Source organism: Megalobrama amblycephala, linkage group LG2, assembly GCF_018812025.1.
Source record: "Megalobrama amblycephala isolate DHTTF-2021 linkage group LG2, ASM1881202v1, whole genome shotgun sequence".
NCBI classification, from domain to species: Eukaryota; Metazoa; Chordata; class Actinopteri; order Cypriniformes; family Xenocyprididae; genus Megalobrama; species Megalobrama amblycephala.
In genome coordinates this window covers 40,003,477-40,025,914 of record NC_063045.1, presented here as the reverse complement: position 1 = coordinate 40,025,914, position 22,438 = coordinate 40,003,477, and the positions used below count along the sequence as shown (strand labels likewise).

The 22,438-nt window shown below is 35.4% G+C and overlaps 1 protein-coding gene across 2 annotated transcripts in view; it reads right to left on the bottom strand.

The window, feature by feature from the left end:
* The window catches only part of il11ra (interleukin 11 receptor, alpha), a 43,547-nt gene that overhangs the window by 8,278 nt on the left and 12,831 nt on the right, over positions 1 to 22,438 (bottom strand). The window contains exons 2-9 of one of the 2 annotated variants that reach the window (XM_048175359.1): positions 16,416 to 16,512; positions 9,912 to 9,978; positions 9,291 to 9,451; positions 7,725 to 7,839; positions 7,243 to 7,409; positions 6,855 to 7,024; positions 5,394 to 5,544; positions 1,304 to 1,393 (exon numbers count right to left, since the gene is read on the bottom strand). In XM_048175359.1, the coding sequence (XP_048031316.1) occupies positions 1,304 to 1,393; positions 5,394 to 5,544; positions 6,855 to 7,024; positions 7,243 to 7,409; positions 7,725 to 7,839; positions 9,291 to 9,451; positions 9,912 to 9,978; positions 16,416 to 16,512 (1,018 nt within the window). The remainder of the gene's footprint in view (positions 1 to 1,303; positions 1,394 to 5,393; positions 5,545 to 6,854; positions 7,025 to 7,242; positions 7,410 to 7,724; positions 7,840 to 9,290; positions 9,452 to 9,911; positions 9,979 to 16,415; positions 16,513 to 22,438) is intronic. The other variant, XM_048175364.1, reaches the window with a different exon arrangement.

Here is a 22,438-nt window from a genome sequence, read left to right as displayed (position 1 = left end):
ACCCAAAAATGAAAATTTGATGTTTATCTGCTTACCCCCAGGGCATCCAAGATGTAGGTGACTTTGTTTCTTCAGTAGAACACAAATGATGATTTTTAACTCCAACCGTTGCTGTCTGTCAGCCGTATAATGCATGTCAATAGGAACTCCATCTATAAGAGTCGAAAAAACACATGCACAGACAAATCCAAATTAAACCCTGCGGCTCGTGACGACACATTGGTGTCCTAAGACACGAAACGATCGGTTTGTGCGAGAAACCGAACAGTATTTAAATCATTTTTTACCTCTAAAACACCACTATGTCCAACTGCCCTCCACATCCGGTTAGTGAGGTCTGATCGCGCTCTGACAACGGAAGTGATGTCTCGGACTCATTGAAGCAAAGCGCGACACATCATTTCCGTTTTTTTGACCTCACTAACCGGATGCTGAATGCAGTTGGACATAGTGGTGTTTTAGAGGTAAAAAATGATATAAATACTGTTCAGTTTCTCGCACAAACTGATCGTTTCGTTTCCGCAGGGTTTAATTTGGATTTGTCTGTGTGTGTTTTTTTGACTCTTATAGATCGAGTTCCCATTGACACTCATTATACGGTTGTGTTCTACTGAAGAAACAAAGTCATCTACATCTTGGATGCCCTGAGGGTAAGCAGATAAACATCAAATTTTAATTTTTGGGTGAACTATCCCTTTAAGCATATAGCGCTCAAGAAATGAATACTTTCCTGTGTGAACAAAAGCTTTTATGCTCCAGTTATTCTAGGCAAAGTGTGGCTACTTTGAAAAGCTCAAAAAATGTTATAATTAGTTTAAATTTCTTTGGTCACTACATGATTTATTTTGACACATTTATCAAAAAATGTTTGAGTCAAATATATTTACTTCATTCCATCCTTGAGCTCTTGCAATTGTACAGCATGTACACATGCTAGATGAGTAGTTATAAATAAATGGCCTGGAAACAGTTAGCTAATGAAGAGCAGAATGAGTCATGTTGGTGTCTGCCACATGACTGCATTAGGGAAGGATGGTACGCTTTGATTGGTCAAAGCCAGATGATGGGGAAAACTCCACCCACTACAAACAAGCCCAAACCATCTGGATAATATTTAGGGGGTGAAAAAAAAAATCTGGCTAAAATCTCAAATACATTTTATACTTTGTGTTTAATCTGTGACTGCATTTAACATTCACTGCCAAGACTTCTCAGTAACTATGAGTAAAAAGATCACTTGTTGCACAATGTAATTTTAAATAAATAAATAAATACTAATGGAGTATGAAACTCAAGCAAATACCTGGGGATTTGTCTGTTGTCCTCACTGGAAATGGCGTATCGAAACTTGGAAAGCAACAAATAATTGATTCTGTTGGCTCTTCCCAAGGCTCTAAAATTGCAAAACAAATATAATTATATATATTTATACTACTTCTGAATTATTCATGACCAACTCCCCTCAAAAGTCATGTCAAAATAAGTTTTCCTCAACAGATTTCCACTTGATGATCCAAAGCTCATCATTTAATTTGCATTCATACAGTGGACAGCATGCATGTTTACTGTCTGAAAACCAGCAAGGATAAAACAATATTCTGTTGCTACTTTTTTTAGTAAGGTTGACATAGATAGACAGCTCCACTGTAGTGCACTAGTGTAGTGTGTTCTACACAGCAAACCACAAGACAGAAAGTAATCTGTTGAACATGAGTTGCCAGCATCTAAATATAATTATCTTCCTTTATTAAATTGATCAGATATCTTCCTTAGAACAGTCCAATATCCTGAAGAATCATGATAGCTGTGCAATTTGATTTACACTATTATTACATTAGTTATCTGAAAGATTTGATATATGATGGGTAATATATAGTACATGAAACACTTCTCCAAGAAAAACAGTGGTTTTGATTCATACATATGCATTTAGCATTAAACATTGAGCATTAAAAGCAGTGAATTAAAAGCAGCATCTGTTTAAAACTTACGGTGTGACAAAAAAAAAAAATAGAGAAATATTAGTAATACTTTACAATAAGGTTCCATTAGTTAACCTGAACTAACAATGAAAACATACTTCTAAAGCACTGATTAATTTTAGTTAATATCAATTTCAACATTTACTAAAACATATTATTAAAATCAAAAGTAGTAACACTTTATAATAAGGAAGATTTGGAGCACAAATGAATCAGTGTATCGAATCTGGTGTTCGGAGCGCCAAAGTCACATGATTTCAGCTGTTGGCAGTTTGACACGTGATCTGAATCATGATTCGATACACTGATTCATTTGTGCTCCGAATCTTCCTGAAGCAGTGTTTTGAAATCGGCCATCACTAAAGAAGTCGTTATTTTGTTTTTTTGGCGCACCAAAAATATTCTCGTCGCTTTATAATATTAATATTGAACCACTGTATTCACATGAACCGATTTAAATATGTTTTTAGTACCTTTATGGATCTTGAGAGAGGAAGTGTCATTGCTCCCTATGGAGGCCTCACGGAGCCATCGGATTTCAACTAAAATATCTTAATTTGTGTTCTGAAGATTAACAAAGGTCTTATGGGTGTGGAACGACATGAGGGTAAGTAATAAATGACATAAATTTCATTTTTAGGTGAACTAACCCAAAACTAACAATACTTCTACAGCATTTGTTTATCTAAGTTAATGTTAATCTCAATATTTACTAATACATTATTAAGATCAAATGTTGTATTTGTTAACATTAGTTAATGCTTTCTGAACTAACATGAATATTTTTTAACTAACATTAACAAAAGGTTAAAGGATTAGTTTACTTTCAAATGAAAATTACCCCAAGCTTTACTCACCCTCAAGCCATCCTAGGTGTATATGACTTTCTTCTTTCTGATGAACACAATCAGAGAAATATTAATAAATATCCTGACACATCCAAGCTTTATACGGGACCAATGAGTATGAGCTGAAGAAAGTACTTCCATCCACATCAATCCATCAAAACGTGTACTCCACACGGCTCTGGGGGGTTAATAAAGGCCTTCTGAAGCGAAGCGATGTGTTTGTGTACAAAAAACCCAAACATATTTAACAAGTATATTTAGCTTTAACAAAATATTTAGCTTCTGCCAGACCACCTTCTGTATTCAACTTAGGAAAAAAAACAGTTAAGCTTTTTCTGCAAGTTGATTAGGGAAGGCGTTGGACGTAGCGTAAGCGTTTTGAACCGCGAGAGTGTTGCACTTTCTTCGTAAGTAGAACATGGAAGGTGGTCTAGCGGAAGCTAGACATTTTACTTAACTTGTTAAATATGGATTTTTTTTTTTTTTTTACACAAATGCATCGCTTCGCTTCAGAAGGCCTTTATTAACCCCCCGGAGACATGTGGAATATGTTTATATTATAGATGGATGTAGATGGAGGCACTTTCTTTAGCTCATACTCGTTGCTTACTGCCATTATAAAGCTCGGATGCGTCAGGATATTTATTAAAATATCACCGATTGTGTTCAATTTATATAATTTAACAGACCTTAACTAACATGAACTAACAAAGAATAGTTGTATTTTTATTGACTAACATTAACCAAGATTAATTTATTGATTATTGTTAATCAATGTTAGTTAATGCATTAACTAATAGGACCTTGTTGTAAAGTGTTACCAAAATATTCCATATAGTATTTCAACTAATATGATCCGCATGCATTATTGTTATAGTACAAACTGAATTCTAAGATCTCTACACACATAAATATAACTATTGTTTTAAAAATGTATTTTTTCCATTTCTGTTCATGTCAAACCAGGCATTGCTGCATATTAAAGGTGCAGTAAGCGATTTCTGGAAAACGCTGTTGATATTTAAAATTACCAAAACAAACACGCCCCTATACCCAAAAGGATCACACACCTATCTTGGTGCCTCTGCCCCTACATCTACGTAGACGCTATGCAACACAGGCAACGACTATGGAGGAATCTGCTGTGCATACCAGCCGAGGGTATAACGTCATCAATAAGTGAAAGCAATTTGTTACTATAACAATTCAGGTCGAATGTCTAATTGTTATTTAGCTTCACTACTCCTTCGATGGCAAAGTCATCCCTTCCATCCCCCCCAAATAACAAACACAGTTTTCATGAACCTCTCCCTACATAACATGATAGTCTAAGTAACTGATATATTACAAATTTGACAAGATTAAGGAGTTATAACGATTACTAAAAGGGGAAACAAAAGAAAAAGATATATTAGGAGTATATTATCTCACTTTTTGGACACACATCCAATGCTTGAAATGGGCGGTGGATGAGGTTTAAATGTTCCAAGCTTATAATAATAATAATAATAATACAAATGAACAAACAAGGGAAGATGACACATAAGTATATTTAAGCAAAAGACAGCATATTTTAGTTCCGTGAAACACAGCAAAACCAACATTACTTACATATCAAAAAGAAATAAAGTAACCTCTGTGTCTGTTTTTAGGCTTTTTCGCTCCTTAAGGTCTCTCCAGGGCTGGAAAGTTTCTATGATATTAAAGGGATAGTTCACCCAAAAATAAAAATTTGATGTTATCTGCTTACCCCTAGGGCATCCAAGATGTAGGTGACTTTGTTTCTTCAGTAGAACACAAATGATGATTTTTAACTCCAGCCGTTGCCGTCTGTCAGCCGTATAATGAGTGTCAATGGAAACTCCATTTATAAGAGTCAAAAAAACATGTACAGACAAATCCAAATTAAACCCTGACGACACATTGATGTCCTAAGACACGAAACGATCGGTTTGTGTGATCAATGTGTCGTCACGAGCCGCAGGGTTTAATTTGGATTTGTCTGTACATGTTTTTTTGACTCTTATAGATGGAATTCCCATTGACACTCATTATACCACTGACAGACGGCAACGTTTGGAGTTCAAAATCATCATTTGTGTTCTACTGAAGAAACAAAGTCACCTATATCTTGGATGCTCTGGGGGTAAGCAGATAAACATCAAATTTTCATTTTTGGGTGAACTATCACTTTAATGATATTAACCTCTTGCCTGTTCGTAACCCTTATTTTTAAGGCTTTAAGGTCCTCTTTTGTATTTTCTCTGCCCTCTCTCTTTCTATAGTCATTCTGTTAATGTCTGCCTCATGTACTGATCTCTCTCCTCCCCCATCATGAGTGTATACGCCCCTTACTGCTGATTGGCTACACGTATATTTTGGTGCTCAGTCCGATCCACTTTCAACAGCATTTTTCAAAAATCCCTTACTGCACCTTTAACTGTAACATTAACTGTAAGGATTGTATTTTTAAATTGCATTGGTTACATTTGTTATTGAGTGTTTATGTGTGAGGTGTCTTTTGTGTGTGTGTGTGTGTGTGCGCGTGTGAGTGTTGACTAACTCTGACCAATCCACGGGCGGGCATCCACCACATGACTCCATTCACTCCACTGGCTGTGGTTGATCAGGGCATCCTGAGCTCTGATCTGGATCTGATGCAGGTGACCCACCAGAGCGTCCATGATCTTTAGACTTGTGTTCTCAGTCTCCAGCTGAGGAATGATCAATACATACATCCATTTAACAAAGGATGGATAACACTGTCCAGACTGATACAGACAGACTGATTCCGCTCAAGCTGTTATGATGATAATTTGTGACAAAAATGTGTATATACACTACTGTTCCAAATGTTGGGGTCGGTAAGATTTTTTAATGTTTAAATGTTTTTAATGTTTAAAATATATGTTAAAATGTAATTTATTCCTGTGATCAAAGCTGAATTTTTTAGCATCATTACTCCAGTCTTCAGTGTCACATGATCCTTCAGAAATCATTTTAATATGCCGATTTGCTGCCTTAAGAAACATTTATTATTATTATCAATGTTGAGAACAGTTGTGGTGATTAATGTTTTTATGGAAGCCATGACACATTTTTTCAGGATTCTTTGATGAATAGAAAGCTCGAAGGAACAGCATTTATTTGAAATAGAAATCTTTTGTAACATGTCTTTACTATCACTTTTGATCAAATTAATGTTTCCTTGAATGAATTTTTCACACACACACACACACACACACACACACACACACACACACACACACACTGGGTTTCCATGTTTTATTGGGGTATTTCATAGACTTAATGGTTTTTAGAAACTTTTAGGAATTTTGGAACGCAATGCAACAGCAATTTTCATGTTTTATGGGGACGTTCTATAGACATAATGACTTTTATACTGTACAAACTCTCAAACCTACCCATCACAGAAAACATTCTGCATTTTTACATTTTCAATAAAAACAAAACAAAAAAAAAACACTATGATTTATAAGCTGTTTTCCTCTTGGGGACCAGAAAATGTCCCCACAAGGACACACACACACACACACACACACACACACATAGGGATCTGAAGACAGCCAACATCTGGTTGTCTGATGAAAGGCCAAGCTGCCTGGTGAAAGCAGATAAGATCAGCCTATGTCTGTGGGGCTCTGAGATATGAGGGCTCTGTGTGTGTGTGTGTGTGTGTGTGTGTGTGTGTGTGTGTGTGTGTGTGTTCTTTTTGAACAACATGAGAGTGAGTAAATAATATCTGATTATGTATTATTCAGATTTTAATTATTCTTTTAACTTAGGTTGTGTGAAAAGAGAGAAAAAACAGTGTAAATGGTGTTTCAGGTGTTCATGCTTATGATAATTTATTCATTCATTGTTACATTATTACAACATTTATTATTATTATTATTATTATATTTCTCCCTACACACTTTACTAACCTCAGAACATTATATGATTGTCAACCAATAATATCTAACCATTGACGTTCATTGTTTGTACTGTACACGATTCTTACCATTGACCAGTAGTTGGAGCCAATCGGCCGGTAGCGCAGTAAGAATGTTAAGGGAAAAGCGTGCATGATTTCAGCCGCCCAGGATGAAGGCCAATTCCATTTGACCAATAACTGTGTGGGCTGACCTTCCACGTGAAGAACTTGAACATCCTCCGGAGGATCAGGTTTTACTGAAACCATATAATAAAAGATATGAAATCTTATTATGTAGAGCAGAAAAAAAAAAAAGGGGGGGGGGGGGGGGGGGGTTGGGGGGTTATGAAACCAAGTGCTACACTAAAAGACCTGAAGGAACCTTTAAGAAAGTTTCTCAACTCTACTGATTACTCGTTGAGGTTGGGGAGAAGATATATGAATATTATAAGAATATGAAGGCATATAGACTTACAGAGTTCATGAGTATCTATTTGGATAATGGTGGAGTTGGATCCCAGGGGGTTGATTTCTGTGATGTTTACAAGGACCTTCGAGGAACTCCAGAACGGTGGGTTAGTAATCGTGCACTCATTCATGCCAATATGCTCCTGCTCGCAGGGTTCGAATTTGCCTTTAACACTGTATAAAACAGCAGAAGTAACAGTAAAGGAAGTGAATCTCAAAAGGCTGAATTTATTTGATGAAAAATACAGTAACAACAGTAATATTATGAAATATTATTACAACTTAAAATAAGTGTTTTTATGTGAATATATTTTAAAATGTAATTTATTCCTGTGATCCAAAGCTGAATTTTCAGCATCATTACTCCAGTCTTCAGTGTCACATGATGCTTCAGAAATTATTCTAATATGCTGATTTGATGCTGAAGAAACATTTCTGATATTATATATATATATATATAATTTTATACAAAACAAGAGGAGACTGCACCTGTAGGAGGTTCTGTACATTGTGGGCAGATCTGTTGTCTTAGTTTGTACCCAGGAGCAGTAGATTTTCATATGATTCGGCATATGGCAAGAAACACTGACGAAATGAGGCGGATCTAAAAGAAGAAGAAGACAAAAATATCTCATGAGATAACTTTAGACACAATAAACTCTATCTGTGAACGCAATCCAAAACATCCAAACAGATAGACGGCACAAGAGAATGGTTTAGCACAGTGGTTCTCAACTCCAGTCCTCGGGACCCACCTCTCTGAACATTTTGTATGTCTCCCTTATTTAACGCACCTGATTCAGATCATCAGCTCTCAAGGAGAGAGCTCCATGAACTGAACTGAGTGTGTCAGATAAGAGAGACATACAAAATGTGCAGAGCAGTGGGTCTCGAGGACTGGAGTTGAGAACCACTGGTTTAGCACATGCGCTACATTCAAGGACAAGAGGGTATGTAATAAGGCAGACTAAACGTACACACATGCTAGAACAAGCAATCTCACCCTTCCTATCAGGAAACTGTGGAGCTGTGATGTAGTGACTTCCTGTTAGCGGAAGTGCCCTGAGTTAAACAGAAAGGGCGTACAACTGCACACTTTCTTTTGCAGCTCCCGGGGCACATAGTGCTTCCTTTTAACTGGTACATTTCCTTGCTTTCCAAGAATTTGTCCTAGTACAAGCACCGTTTTAGAGGGGCATCACGCAATCACAAGATGCAGCTGTCATATGAATATGATCCTCAATATCAATTTCAACACCACAGCAAAAACTACTATGCTGCTGAATGCACTTAATTATTAAACGTGTTCAAAATGTACAGTATATTACTATTCGCAAATTAAAATAACATGTTGAAGTTAAAGATCATATAATTCTGAAGTACACTACAAGTGTACATTCAGTACAATTAAGCAAGCTTCTTTTTCAAAAGGGGAGGCCTAGCAATTATTAACAATTCTTAATGGTAAAAGTTGTGAACATTAGAACAGACCTGTGATCCATTTTTGGGTCGCAGCCCACCAGTTTAGAACCACTTTCCCTTTGAAGCACCATTTTAGAGGCCTCAAGCACTTCATATGCTCTTCTTAGATGTATGATCCAAAATGAAATGTGTAAAGAGTCTAGCCCATGATTCAAAGAGTATCAAATCCTTTATGTTTATGTTGCTACAACACTTTCATTTATCGAAGCCAACATCATTCTAAAGATGACAGAAGCAATGGAGCTTCTTCTTTTCGGAGAGCGCAAGCAATTAAAGGGGCCGCAGCCTGAATCGGCGCATTTCTAATTATGCCCCAAAATAGGCAGTTAAAAAGATGAATTAAAAAAAAATCTATGGGGTATTTTGAGCTGAAGCTTCACAGACACATTCAGGGGACACCTTAGACTTATATTACATCTTGTAAAAAAATGTTCGATGGCACCTTTAAATTAAATATGGCATATACCCTGAGGCAATTATTTAAACCCTTTTTCTCATATATTTTATCAAATGATTCACATTGTCAGTCAAAACATGAAACAAGGGACTCCTGTATCACTGAAGTTGACTTACGGCCCAGGCGTAGTTTGATGGACTGCAGTAAAGTTCCTCGTTCATCATGGCAGCTGTAGTTTCCTTCCATTGAGTGTGTGGTGTTCAGTAGTGTAAGCGAGCCCTCATGTGTTTGCCACGGCGGTACTGAGCTCCCATTGAACCGCCATTCCACCAGAGACCTGCCGACCCCATCCAAAACTCAAAGTCAACATCTCAGTCAAAAAACCTTCACCTAGTTTCCTTGCAAACCTGCTCTAATCAAAGATATACCTACGACCAAATAACAGCTATCAACGCCAACTGGACCTACGTATCGCGTTACTCATTTGTGTGTCTTGCAAATCTTATTTTTGGCAGCCGTGTTCTCCTGGACAGCATCATTTTTGGCGAGAAATACGATTTCTCAACAACTGCATTTATATGAAACACAAGGCTTGCCAAAATCTGAGGCTGGGGAATCAATCTCCCCCCCACCACCACCCCGCCTAAATAGCCTCAATGTGTCCAAACCCTATAAGGACTGGCCTTGTGCCCCTACAGAGGGTGGTTAAGCACACTATTATCACTGCTTACAGGAAAGCTTAGATCTGGAGTCTGATGGAGTTCAAGCAAAAACTTAATATAGACTGGAGTACGTACCCGCCATGTGAGCCTCCGCATGTGAGGGTGACCCTGGAGCCCAGTCCACCGAACTGGACGTCTGAAACTGAAAGCAGGAGACATGTGAGCTGTTCTATTCCAGAGCTGTCATGGGATTATGTTATCAACAAGCCAATAGCACTGGAATTTCGTCAGAGCCAAGTGATAAGTGAAGCCAAAACATTTTGATCGCCCCCTGATGGCTGGCTGCAGTATAGGTCATAAACCCTGCCCACTACATGTAATCAAATGGGCCACAAGTCAAACTAAAAAAAAAAACAAAAAAACAATTGGTTCCTGTCATTTTAGGTAGTTCTTATCACATTTCAAGTTTTCATTTTTACAAATGATAAGTATAATTATTTGTAAAAAATTATTAGTTTTTTTAAAATAAGTTAAGGGTTTTAATTAGTTATTAAAAATTTTCCACTACTGTGCAAACTCAGGATCCATATGATGTCATCAGCAATGACCGTTTCAGGGATATTTTGGCTTAATTTTTCAACAGTGGAGGAAAGTGAAGACATGCTGTCAACTTTTTTTTTTTTTTACAATCTATTAGGGCTTTTATAGACTAGTCCAGTAGTCGAGAGATCGACTACTTCAACCACTAGTCGGCGCTGTCGGAAACAATCGACTGCTCGAGCGTGCATTAACTATTAATGAATTAAAAAAAGAGAGAGATACATCACAATATTGTAAATCTTTCCGTTTTAAACCAAGAAGGGGAGCCAATGGATATCACACAAGAAGCAACGTGCAAACTTTGCCCAAGAGTTATGCCGGTGAAAGCTTAACCTCGTTCAGTAGGCTATTCAAAGTGAAAGTAAAAAGTGACGGAGCTGTCTGACGCTGCATTAATGGACCATATTCTCTCAGAGACGAATTTCAACATAATATGCTGATAACGGTATATAACTGTCTTAATTTATTCCATTATTTTTCTTGTGGCCCGTATATAGTGAAACAAATGAGAATAATAGTATTTTGTGTTAGGTTGTATTTTTTAAGTCGGTGCTTGAAGTAGCTCTTAATTTTCATTGATGACTGCAGTCAGAGTTAGGAAATATTATAGACTATTAATAATTTTAATTATAGGCCTATAATTCATTGTATAACAGACCTAAAAACATGTTTAAAACATTTTCAAAGAGGAGCTAATAGCCTAATCTTTTATTATCCTCACAGCACATCAGTTATGTAGTGATGCACTATGAAATTATTGCGGGGCAAATTTATTAATATTAATTTAATAATAAAATAAAAGTAGCCTAATCTAATAGTAATAATAATAGACTAGAACAATGTAACAGGCCTACATTAATTGGAAATGCCAAATCCTCTTAATATTGCAAGTATTTGATGCTTTTGACAATATCTCTGGCTATCATCGCTACATGATCATCGTCTGTTGACGCAACCTAGGTTATCATGGATTTATTTGGCTTTACTCTGTTACATACAAATTAAAATATGTAATATCATAATTATAATGTTTTAATTGCTGCATTAGGCTATGATTTAATATACATTTATTGATAAGAACTATTTCATGTCTTTTCATTTACAGTAGCATGAACCACGAGTAGTCGAGTAACTCGAGTATTGTTTTGATAAGAAATTGACTAGCAGAAATCAGTAGTTGTGCAACCCCTACATTCTATAGTGAAAGCATTGGGGGTGTAGGTTTTTTTTTTTTTTTTAACTATAAAATATTAAAATAAAATAAATAAATATAGCTGTCGAAGTTAACGTTAACTAAGGCTGGGACAATATCTCTCGATTCAATACTATCATGATACTTGGGTGCCAATATGACATGTATTGTGATTTTTATGAATTGTGATTCTACAAGTATTGTGATTCGATATTGCTATGTATTGCAAATTTTGTTTGCTTTTTTAACTCTCTAGACAATGGGGAAAATTTGAATGATACACTTATACATGATGGTACAGGTCATTTGCCCATTTGCCATTTTTCACTTTCTTGTTTCCACTAATAAGAGATATGACGTCATGTAATACTCACAGATACAACACCCTCATGCTGAAATAAAATAGGTAACTTTCCTCTGCCTCATCTACTGTATAAGCAAGGACTAAAATACAGCAATTTAATTTAATGACTCTCATACTATATTATCATATAGTTAACTATATTTTAAATGAACTACAAACAAAAAAATGATGTTTCTTTTATCATTGCATTCTTTCTTGTTCACTCAGTCACATTCCTGACTAAATGGCTCATTATGCGGCTCATTATGGGGCTCTTATGGGCAGGGTCTTAATCTCCTCAGGTGTGAATCACAGCAATTTTCATTAAGATTCACGCCTCCTTGCATATGGCCATCCTAAACAAAAAGTGTCTTAGAAATTTAAAATCAATACATTCTTTTATGTGTCTGAATGGTTTTTACATCACTTTGAAGCAAAAACTCTAGACTAAAATATATAGTTCCCAAAAGTCTTGTGAAAAAATATGGTAACACTTTACTTGAAGGGGTGTGCATAAGACTGACATGACACCTTCATAATCTTGACATGACACGTGTCATGAATATGAAGGAGGTTTTATGCATGTTTATGACAACTGTCATTAAATGTCATTCGCTCAATTATGTCATTTCTAATGCAAAGATGACATTGTTTGAGATGTCTTTGTTACGAAAACTTGACATAAACCAATACATCATAACCTGTCAGTGTCTTTGTCATGACAACTTGACATTAGCAAAACATCATAACCTGTCATAAACATGACATAGCAGATTAATTATCAAACTTAAAAAAACTAATTAGCTTTATGGGTTAACATTACATTACATTATTTTGGTAACACTTCAGTATAGGGAACACATATATAAACGATTAACTGACTTTTTCCCTCAATAAACTCTTAATTTACTGCTTATTGTAGTTAATTGTTAGGTTTAGGTATTGGGTAGGATTAAGAATGTAAAATATGGTCATGCAGAATAAGGCATTAATATGTGCTTTATAAGTACTAATAAATAGCCAATATTTTAGCCATATGAATGCTAATAGTAATAAGCAACTAGTTAAAAGACTCTAAAATAAAGTGTTACCATTATTTTATAACAGTGTCATCTTTTTTATGAAATTTGAAATAGTCTATTATCTGACCTTCTGTTGGAGGAAACTTAAAAAAAAACAAAAAAAACAAAAAAAAAAAAAAAACATGAAATGAAAAATAGTCTTGACGCTGTTATAAAATTATTTGTCAGAGTATTGTCACTTAATGACATTTTAATGACAAGTTCAATTTGTACCACTGTACTTGAGCTCAAGATACATATTTATGACACTATTATAATGGCCTCATGACAGCCAATGTCAAAACCAACCACATGACAGTTTAATGTTAACCCATAAAGCTAAATGATGTCAAGTTGTCATGACAAAGATACTGACAGGTTATGATGTATTGGTTTATGTCAAGTTGTCATAACTCTGACATCTCAAACAATGTCATCTTTGCATTAAAAATGACATAACTGAGCGAATGACACTTAATGACAGTTGTCATAAACATTCATAAACCCTCCTTCATATTCATGACATGTGTCATGTCATGATTATGAAGGTGTCATGTCAGTCTTATGCACACCCCTTCAAGTAAAGTGTTACCAAAAATATTTAGTATGTGTTTTGAGGCCTTATATCAGTGACTTATTTTTTTTATTTTTTTTAAAAACCCTGCATATACGTAATTCTCTCAAAAATACAAAGTACATACTTGTTGCTCACATATTATTGTAGCCTAGTTTGTGCTGAATACAGTATAATGAGACTTTTGTAATTAAAATGTTTATAAGCAACTGAAAAAAGCACAAATAAATGTCAGGGCATGTCAAAACTTCTCCAGGGCCCCAAATTAGCCTCAGACCCCATAGGGTTAATGAATTAATATAAATTCTGGAATAAGTAATTTTGTTTTCTTCCCTTAAAAAGAAACTAAATACAAATTATTCTCCATTTAATAAATAACTGACAGCTCTATTCTATTTTATAGAATTTATAGATTTATAATTTATTATAAAAAAATATTTAGATAATAAATCTCTATAATTTATAGATTTATTACACAATGATTAAAAAGTTTGGAATCTTTTAGATGTTTTATTGTTTTTGACATAAGTCTCTAAAAAGTTATCACAGTTTCAGCAAAAAAAAAAAAAAAAAAAATGAAGCAGCTCATCTGTTTTCAACATTGATAATAATAATTAAAAATGTTTCTTGAGCATCAAATCAACATATTAGAATCATTTCTGAAGGATCATGTGACACTGACGACTGAAGTAATGATGCTTTGATCACAGTAATAAACTACATATTAAAATATATTTCAATAGAAAACATTTTAAAGGTGCCATCGAACGTTTTTTTTACAAGATGTAATATAAGTCTAAGGTGTCCCCTGAATGTACTTGTGAAATTTCAGCTCAAAATACCCCATAGATTTTTTTTTTATTAATTTTTTTAACTGCCTATTTTGGGGCATCATTAACTATGCACCGATTCAGGGGCTGCTGGCCCTTTAAATCTCATGCTCCCTGCCCATCGAGCTTGCGATTCTATAATAAAGTGCATTTACAAAGTTCACACAGCTAATATAACCCTCAAATGGATCTTTACAAGATGTTCGTCATGTATGCTGTATGCATGCTTCGGGTCATGTGAGTATAGTATTTATTTGGGTGTTTATATTTGATTCTGAACGAGTTTGATAGTACTCCGTGGCTAAAGCAAACATTACACACTGTTGGAGAGATTTATAAAGAATGAAGTTGTGTTTATGAATTATACAGACTGCAAGTGTTAAAAAATGAAAATAGCGACGGCTCTTGTCTCCGTGAATACAGTAATAAACGATGGTAACTTTAACCAACAGTAGCCTGCATTAGCAACATGCTAACGAAACATTTAGAAAGACAATTTACAAATATCACTAAAAATATCATGATATCATGGATCATGTCAGTTATTATTGCTCCATCTGCCATTTTTCGCTGTTGTCCTTGCTTGCTTACCTAGTCTGATGATTCAGCTGTGCACAGATCCAGATGTTAATACTGGCTGCCCTTGTCTAATGCCTTTCATAATGTTGGGAACATGGGCTGGCATATGCAAATATTGGGGGCGTACACCCCGACTGTTACGTAACAGTCGGTATTATATTGAGATTCGCCTGTTCTTCTGAGGTCTTTTAAACAAATGAGATTTATTTAAGAAGGAGGAAACAATGGAGTTTGAAACTCAGTGTATGTCTTTTCCATGTACTGAACTCTTGTTATTCAACTATGCCAAGATAAATTCAATTTTTAATTCTAGGGCACCTTTAAATTGTGATGATATTTAAAATATTACTGTTTTTTACTGTATTTTTAATTAAATAAATACAGCCTTGGTAAGCATGAAAGACTTCTTTCCAAAATGTTACAAATCTTTAAAAATTAAAATACATAAAAGTTTGTATGAAATAAACACCTCAGTACGTATACTCAGATCGGCTTTCATCTTGCTGTCATACATTTTTCTGTCAATTGCAAACTACTTCTTACATTTTTTAAAAGTACCAATTGATTGTAGTTTAACAACTATAATTTATATGCTGCCTAACATGCTACAGCTTAATAGCTGCTTCCCCCAATTCCACTGCTTCATATGTTCATCTTTAAAAGCCTAGCAGAGATTCTATAGCAAGAATCAAGGTGTTTACATTACTGTGCTTTTCTGCCTAGTCAGATTTCAGTATTTATATCAGACATTTACTGCCAAGAGTTAAACAAAGAGAGGCAAACACACACGCGCACAGAGTCACACACACTGGGAGTGGCGTCGTTCCAGTGGCCGGGGTCTAACTGCGCTCAAGAAACGCTCGTGCTCAATGTCGGCTTTCAGGAAATATTGGCAAAAGCATATTATTTGAAATCCCACCACATTTCTCAAATTTCTCTCTCTCTCGCTGGCCAGCGAAATAGCAGCCATAACACACTCACACAAGCCAGAGTGGCTTGCATTAATTGAGCAATCCATATGTAGGGCAATGGAGACTGGGAGTTTTAAACACAGATGTTTATTGTTCTACGAAACAAGCCCATAGCTATGTTCCTGGTATGGATTAAAATTTTGAATTCGAATTTTCACATGATGAATCTTTTTGCTATTTGGAGAAGTTGTTCAGTGTTATTTCATCCTGCTTTGACTAAACAAAGACACGCTACAAAGACTTTTGACCAATTCCATATGCTGGAACACAAATCCAAATACTAGCAGCAACAAAATTCGAATGCTAACGTAACTAAGCTATCCATCACAGAATTAAATTACATTTTAAAATATATTATAATAAAAACAGTCCTTTTAAATTGTAATAATATTTCACAACATTGCTGTTTATCCAAAACACTAGCAGCAACAAAATTTGTATGCTGTAACTATCCCGAAGCACTTTGGTACAAATACAGGCAATCCATACCTTCATTGGTCCATATCTCTGATTTGACGTGGTCAGAGAAGAGGATGATGATTCCAGTGACTATTAGATCGCCAAGGCATGACACGAAACCGGGCATCTGTGAGGGTGAAAAAAACAACAACAACAACCATTTAGGCTGTTAGTCAAGTGGAAGTTAATGGGTATCATCCTGTGTAAAACGTCCACCTGCTTAGCAACCGACAAGGCTGTGAAACATCATCACAATTAACCGCTCTAATTTCGATATAGGCAAACAAGACACCATGGCAATACGTGCGTGACCGAGCGTCTGATAGATTTTAAAAGCTTTGCAGAATTCTGGGAAGATATTTTGCTAAAGAACATTCACATTAATTGACTGTCGAGGTCATTCTGGGTTATGACGTCAAATGATAAGGGCCCGCTATCTGAAACACAGCCCTGAGGAGTCTTGTATCAACAGACTGTAAACATTTTAAAACAAATACTGTAACTGACAGGACACATCTGTCATGTGTGCGGATGGGATTTGCCTGGCAGGCATCGTTTTATGACAAACGGATGCTTCTAAAGCCTAAAGGAAATGCAGGAAATATCTTCATATACACACTCCTGAAGTCACTAAACCTCACAACAAGACTTAGGAGAGTTTATTAATTCATTAATGGCTGAAAAGTATTCCCAAACGGAAGTGAAAAACGGAAGCAAAGTGCTTTGAGAATGTGGTATTTACCAATACCATCATACAAAAGAAGAGATCATCTAGCTCCATATTGCCAGAAACATTCGCAGTGAAAGAGATTAATAGCAGAAATATTACTTTTCTGAAAAAAAATAAAATAAATAAATAAATAAATATTTAACACAAAAATGGACACTGAAATTTTCAGTTTACTGAAAGTTACAGTACACACTGACAATAAGCACTGTAAAGAATTTTTACTTCAGTGTTTGTTTTATTTCATGGCATCACCTTCCCATATTTGGATAGGGCTTCAAACAGAACATTGATTTGTTAATAAAATCACATCTCGATGACAACATCAACAGAAGAAAAACAAACAAAGACAACTTTTAACCACTAGGATTCCCAGAGTTTTCCGTTACATCTGATAAATGTGAACTAGCCATATGGGTGCGAGATATGTATCGTCTACGATAATATTTATTTATTTCCGCCATGTCAGCAACAAGGCTATAAACAGAATAAACAACAAAATTCATACTATTAACAAAAGAAAAAAACTAGTATAAGACATTTCATATTAATACAAGATAGGAATTCTAAAATACATTCAGGTGATACTTTCTTAAATACATCAGTTAAACACATCTCGGAATAAAACCGTTGTCTATTTGTCTACGATAATATCCATAATGATTGTTTTAAAGATATGCAAGCTGACATTATTGAGTATGTCAGTCGCTTTGCAAGAACCAAACAAACAGCCAGGACATTTCTCCCTCCTTGGGTTTAGTCTTATATCAAATGATAGCAATGCCACGAAAGTGCCATTCCTATATATCGGCACGATTGTGAATGTCATACAGATTTTATAAAAGTGTTCAATAACATTTTATTTTTAGTCTATGAAAATTTCCAAATGAAACCACAGCAGAACTGTTATGCATCTCAGATCAACACTTCGTTACTGAATGATTTTGCCATTTGAACAAATCATTTTAATGAATGATTCAATGAGTCAGCCCTCTGAAAAATGATTCAATGCTCTTTAGTATTATAGTACAGTATAGTCATAAAATTAACTTCATAAGATCTAAAAACTGGATTCACTAGATATTGAAAGATTTGTTTAAATCAGAGGTCTCCAAACCTGGTCCTGGAAGGCTGCTGTCCTGCAGAGTTTAGCTCTCACCAGCTTCAACACACCGTGAAAGTTTCTTGTATGCCTAGTGAGACCTTGGTTAGCTGGTTCAGGTGTGTTGGGGTTGGAGCTAAACTTTGCAGGACAGCGGCCCTCCAGGACTAAGTTTGGAGACCTCTAGTTTAAATGATGTGAATGCATATTTGCTGAATGTCATAATGTTGTAGTTCAATTAACACCTGACCATTATTTAGCCCATAGGCTACATCCTTGTTTTCATTGTCATTCTCAACTTCTTGAGCATCATGGGATTTCATGGGTTTTCTCAAAGCAGACGGGTCAGAGAAATGCTTAGGATTTGTCAACATTCTTGGCAGCTGTAACCAAGTAGCCTGATTGTAGAAGATTATATGTAGCAGTAATCAAGAGACACATATTTTAGTCAAAATGACACAATCCTCCACAGTAAATCAGTTTTCAGAGGGGAAAAGTAAGACTAAAATTCACAGAGCAGTGAAAACACACTTGATTTTTATTTCCATATGGTTTAGCAATCATTATTATCTGACATCTCTTGGTAATCAGAATATAGGAATTTTCCTCACTACATTAGAAGAGTTTGACTTCTCAAAACCGCAGGCTGGAGTTTGTCCCCATTAGTTTTATACTACTTCATTGCAGGACTGCACCAATCGGCAATGTTTTTCCCACACTATTAATCTAAAACACAGACTTATAATGCCATAAAGTTCCCCTAATATGCTTTTTCAGATTGTATCTTTCATGTAGTGTGTAATATAGATGTTTGTGAAAGTAAAACACCTGCACTGTTTCAAAGATTGGAATTATTGTCTCCCAAAAGAAAGAAGTCAATCTGAACTTACTTCCTGCTCGTACCTTTGTAGGCCTGTAACAAATTTGCATAATGGCAGCCTATGGTCTTCACTAGCTGCCCACGAACAATGTCTACTTTGACCCTCAAACACTGTTGTTGTATCTGAGGCCTGGAAGAGTTTGGTTTGTGTTTTCGACATTTCAAGAAGACGCTGTTTTCTGCGCTGTGAAAGCAAATGAATTGCATGAACTTCCAAAGGATGAGGACTCACACTGGAATTAACACCATGGTTACTGTTCGTATCTCTTTGTATAAAAGTACTGAAGAAGATACGGAGCTGAAATTCAGATATGGTAATGAGTGTTTGGTTCTGAGACACGCTGTAAATGATAGACCAATCATAACAGACTTGGCCATCTGATCAATCAGAGCAGAGTAGACCAATCACAACAGACAGAGCCATCTGACCAATAAGAGCAGAGTAGACCGATCACAACAGACTAGTCCATCTGATCAATAAGAGCAGAGTAGACCAATCACAACAGACAGAGCCATCTGACCAATAAGAGCAGAGTAGACCGATCACAACAGACTAGTCCATCTGATCAATAAGAGCAGAGTAGACCAATCACAATAGACTGAGCCATCTGAAATATCAGAGCAAAGTAGGCCAATCTTCTTTCAGACAAACAGAATCTGAGATATATTTAAAAATATTCTTATATATGTTTTTATATTTTTCAAATTCTGAAGACAGAAAAAATGCATTCATCCATTAAAAAAAAAGAAACCATACGACTCCCGAGGGTTAATAAAGGCCTTTTGAAGCAAAGGGATGCGTTTTTGTAAGAAAAATGTCCATATTTAAAACTTTATATATTCAAGCAAACTAGCTTCAGCCGACAGACCGCACGCAGAATGCACAAGTCATTATTTTTTGGGGTGAATTCTCCCTTTAAGCTCACAGTGTGTGCAATGAATCCTAGCTGTACACGTGTATCTTAGGGTGCCAAACCTGAGGGCAGCCTAAAGCCAGCAGTGGTCATTCTCTTATTTGACAGTTTGTTATCTGGATGGCCTCCATGTTCTCCACTCTCAAAACACTGTCAAATTCAGCATTGAGGTGCAGCTCTTTTCACATTCCATAAAAACCTTCTGCATGTCATCATCAAGCATTTGCAAGAGTAACAGGTTTTGCTGTTGGTCTACATGGGACATTGCACTTTAAACCACTTAAAGGCTGCCTGATTATAATAACAGTGGTTGGACAGTGTGGAGTGGATGTTTCTGGGAGAAATGGTCAATATGTTAATTATTTTTATGTTGTTGTTTTTGGTAAATGACTTCATAAATCTATACAGATCTGCCTGTTTTAAGCTAAATATACTGTCAAAACTAAGTAAAAGCACTTGCTTAAAATCAGGCCTTAAACATTTGAATCAATGTACAGTCAAAACATTTTTTTTTCTTTCTTTTTTTTTGAAAATTTTCAAAAGGGAAAAAAATAAGAATAAACTAATTAAACAAACAAAAAATATCATCTGCCAATACAATACTACAATAATATTAAAAAATATATAATATATAGTACATATCTAAAGTTTTGAATATAATATTTTTTAAGACTATATATATATATATATATATATATATATATATATATATACACACACATAGCAAAATCCCCAGAGTTAAATCAACTCTGCTCAGAGTACATATGGTCCCTCTCTAAATAGTGGTAAAATAACACTGAAGCAGAGCTAAATTCAGTAAGTAATGATTGTACATTAGTGATGAACACCTGCTGTTAACAAGCAGAATCACTGAAGAAATAAGAAAAAACACAACAACTACAAGTGATTTAAGTCACATCCTTATTAATTGCTTAATTATCTCATTAACTTTAACTCTGCTTCAGTGTTACTTTAACACTATTTAGACAGGGACCATATGTATTCTGAGCAGAGTTGATTTAATTTTGGGGATTTTGCTGTGGAAAAAAAAAATTGCTAAATGAGAAGAGAAAGGGTAATAAACTAATTGTAACTAATACAAATACGGTAACCACATTATTATACATGTTATATTGTTTATTATTTAATTTAAAAATATAAAGAAATTATACAAATAAAAAGGATTTGCACACAACAGGATCATATCATAATACAGCACCATATCTACTGCCATAAGATCTGTTTGCCTTTCGAACCACTCACAAAGTGGATGCACCTGCGGTTCTTTGAGATAGAGCCAAAAGGGGCAGAGTTATAATTCAGGCTTCATCAACCCCCACCCAAAAGAATGCTTTGACTTTTCCTTAACCACAAAAATGCATCTCCACACAAGCTCTCTACCTTCCACATGTCAAACCCACAGCGTGAAAAACCAAGAGCTAAACGGTGACCACAAGCCAGTGGTAAATTATATATCAGGGGCATATCCTTATATATTATTTAGTCTGTTGCCTGTTGTTGTTCAAGACGGCTGGGTCGAATGCAACAGAACGATGGAGCATCTGGCAAAGATAAACATAGAGCTGTTAATCCATGTTAAAAACAGCCCCTCAGTACCCATAACATCCTTTAGCGTTTCCCAACATTATGGGCAGGATGACAGTACTATTTTAATAACAATAATAATAATAATAACAACAATAATAATAAAGTTACTACTGAAACATTGTGGTAAATGGATATATATATATTCATAAAAAAATCATATGTTGAAAATCGGAGGCTGAAATAAAAGGGTATTGTCTTTTACAGTTAGATTTTCAACTTATGAATATTGTAAAACTAGTGGGGAAAAAAATAGTACCCATTGTTAACCATTGGCTTTGCATTGAGATCACTCACAAGACAAATTGCACTAGAATAATGTAGTAGCTATGAATATCCTGCAGCAAAACCTCTTCTGTGAATGACAATCATTCACATTTTGTTTATATGGCATTACAAGACCTTATTGCACAGTGGTACCAAATGTTCCTAAAATTACCATTTATGAAAATGTGATGGCTTTGGAGAATTTTTCCAACCACAAGTTTTCATATTTGAATATTCAATGCCAAAACAAACACATACACACACAAATGCACATATGCCAACCAGATGTTCAGTTTGCAAATTCAAGTAAAAAAAAAAGTGAAAATTTACAACCACAATGCATGGACACAACTCAGGATTAATGGCAACTATCAGATTCTGGAGCACAAACACACACACACACACACACACACACACATACATATGGATAACCTTGCCAAAATCTGAATCATCAGAAAACCCACATGTACAACTGTAACTCATCTATCAGAATCAACCTCACATCACAACACCAGTGGAATCGAACACTATGGCTCTGTTCCAAAACCTACATAAAGA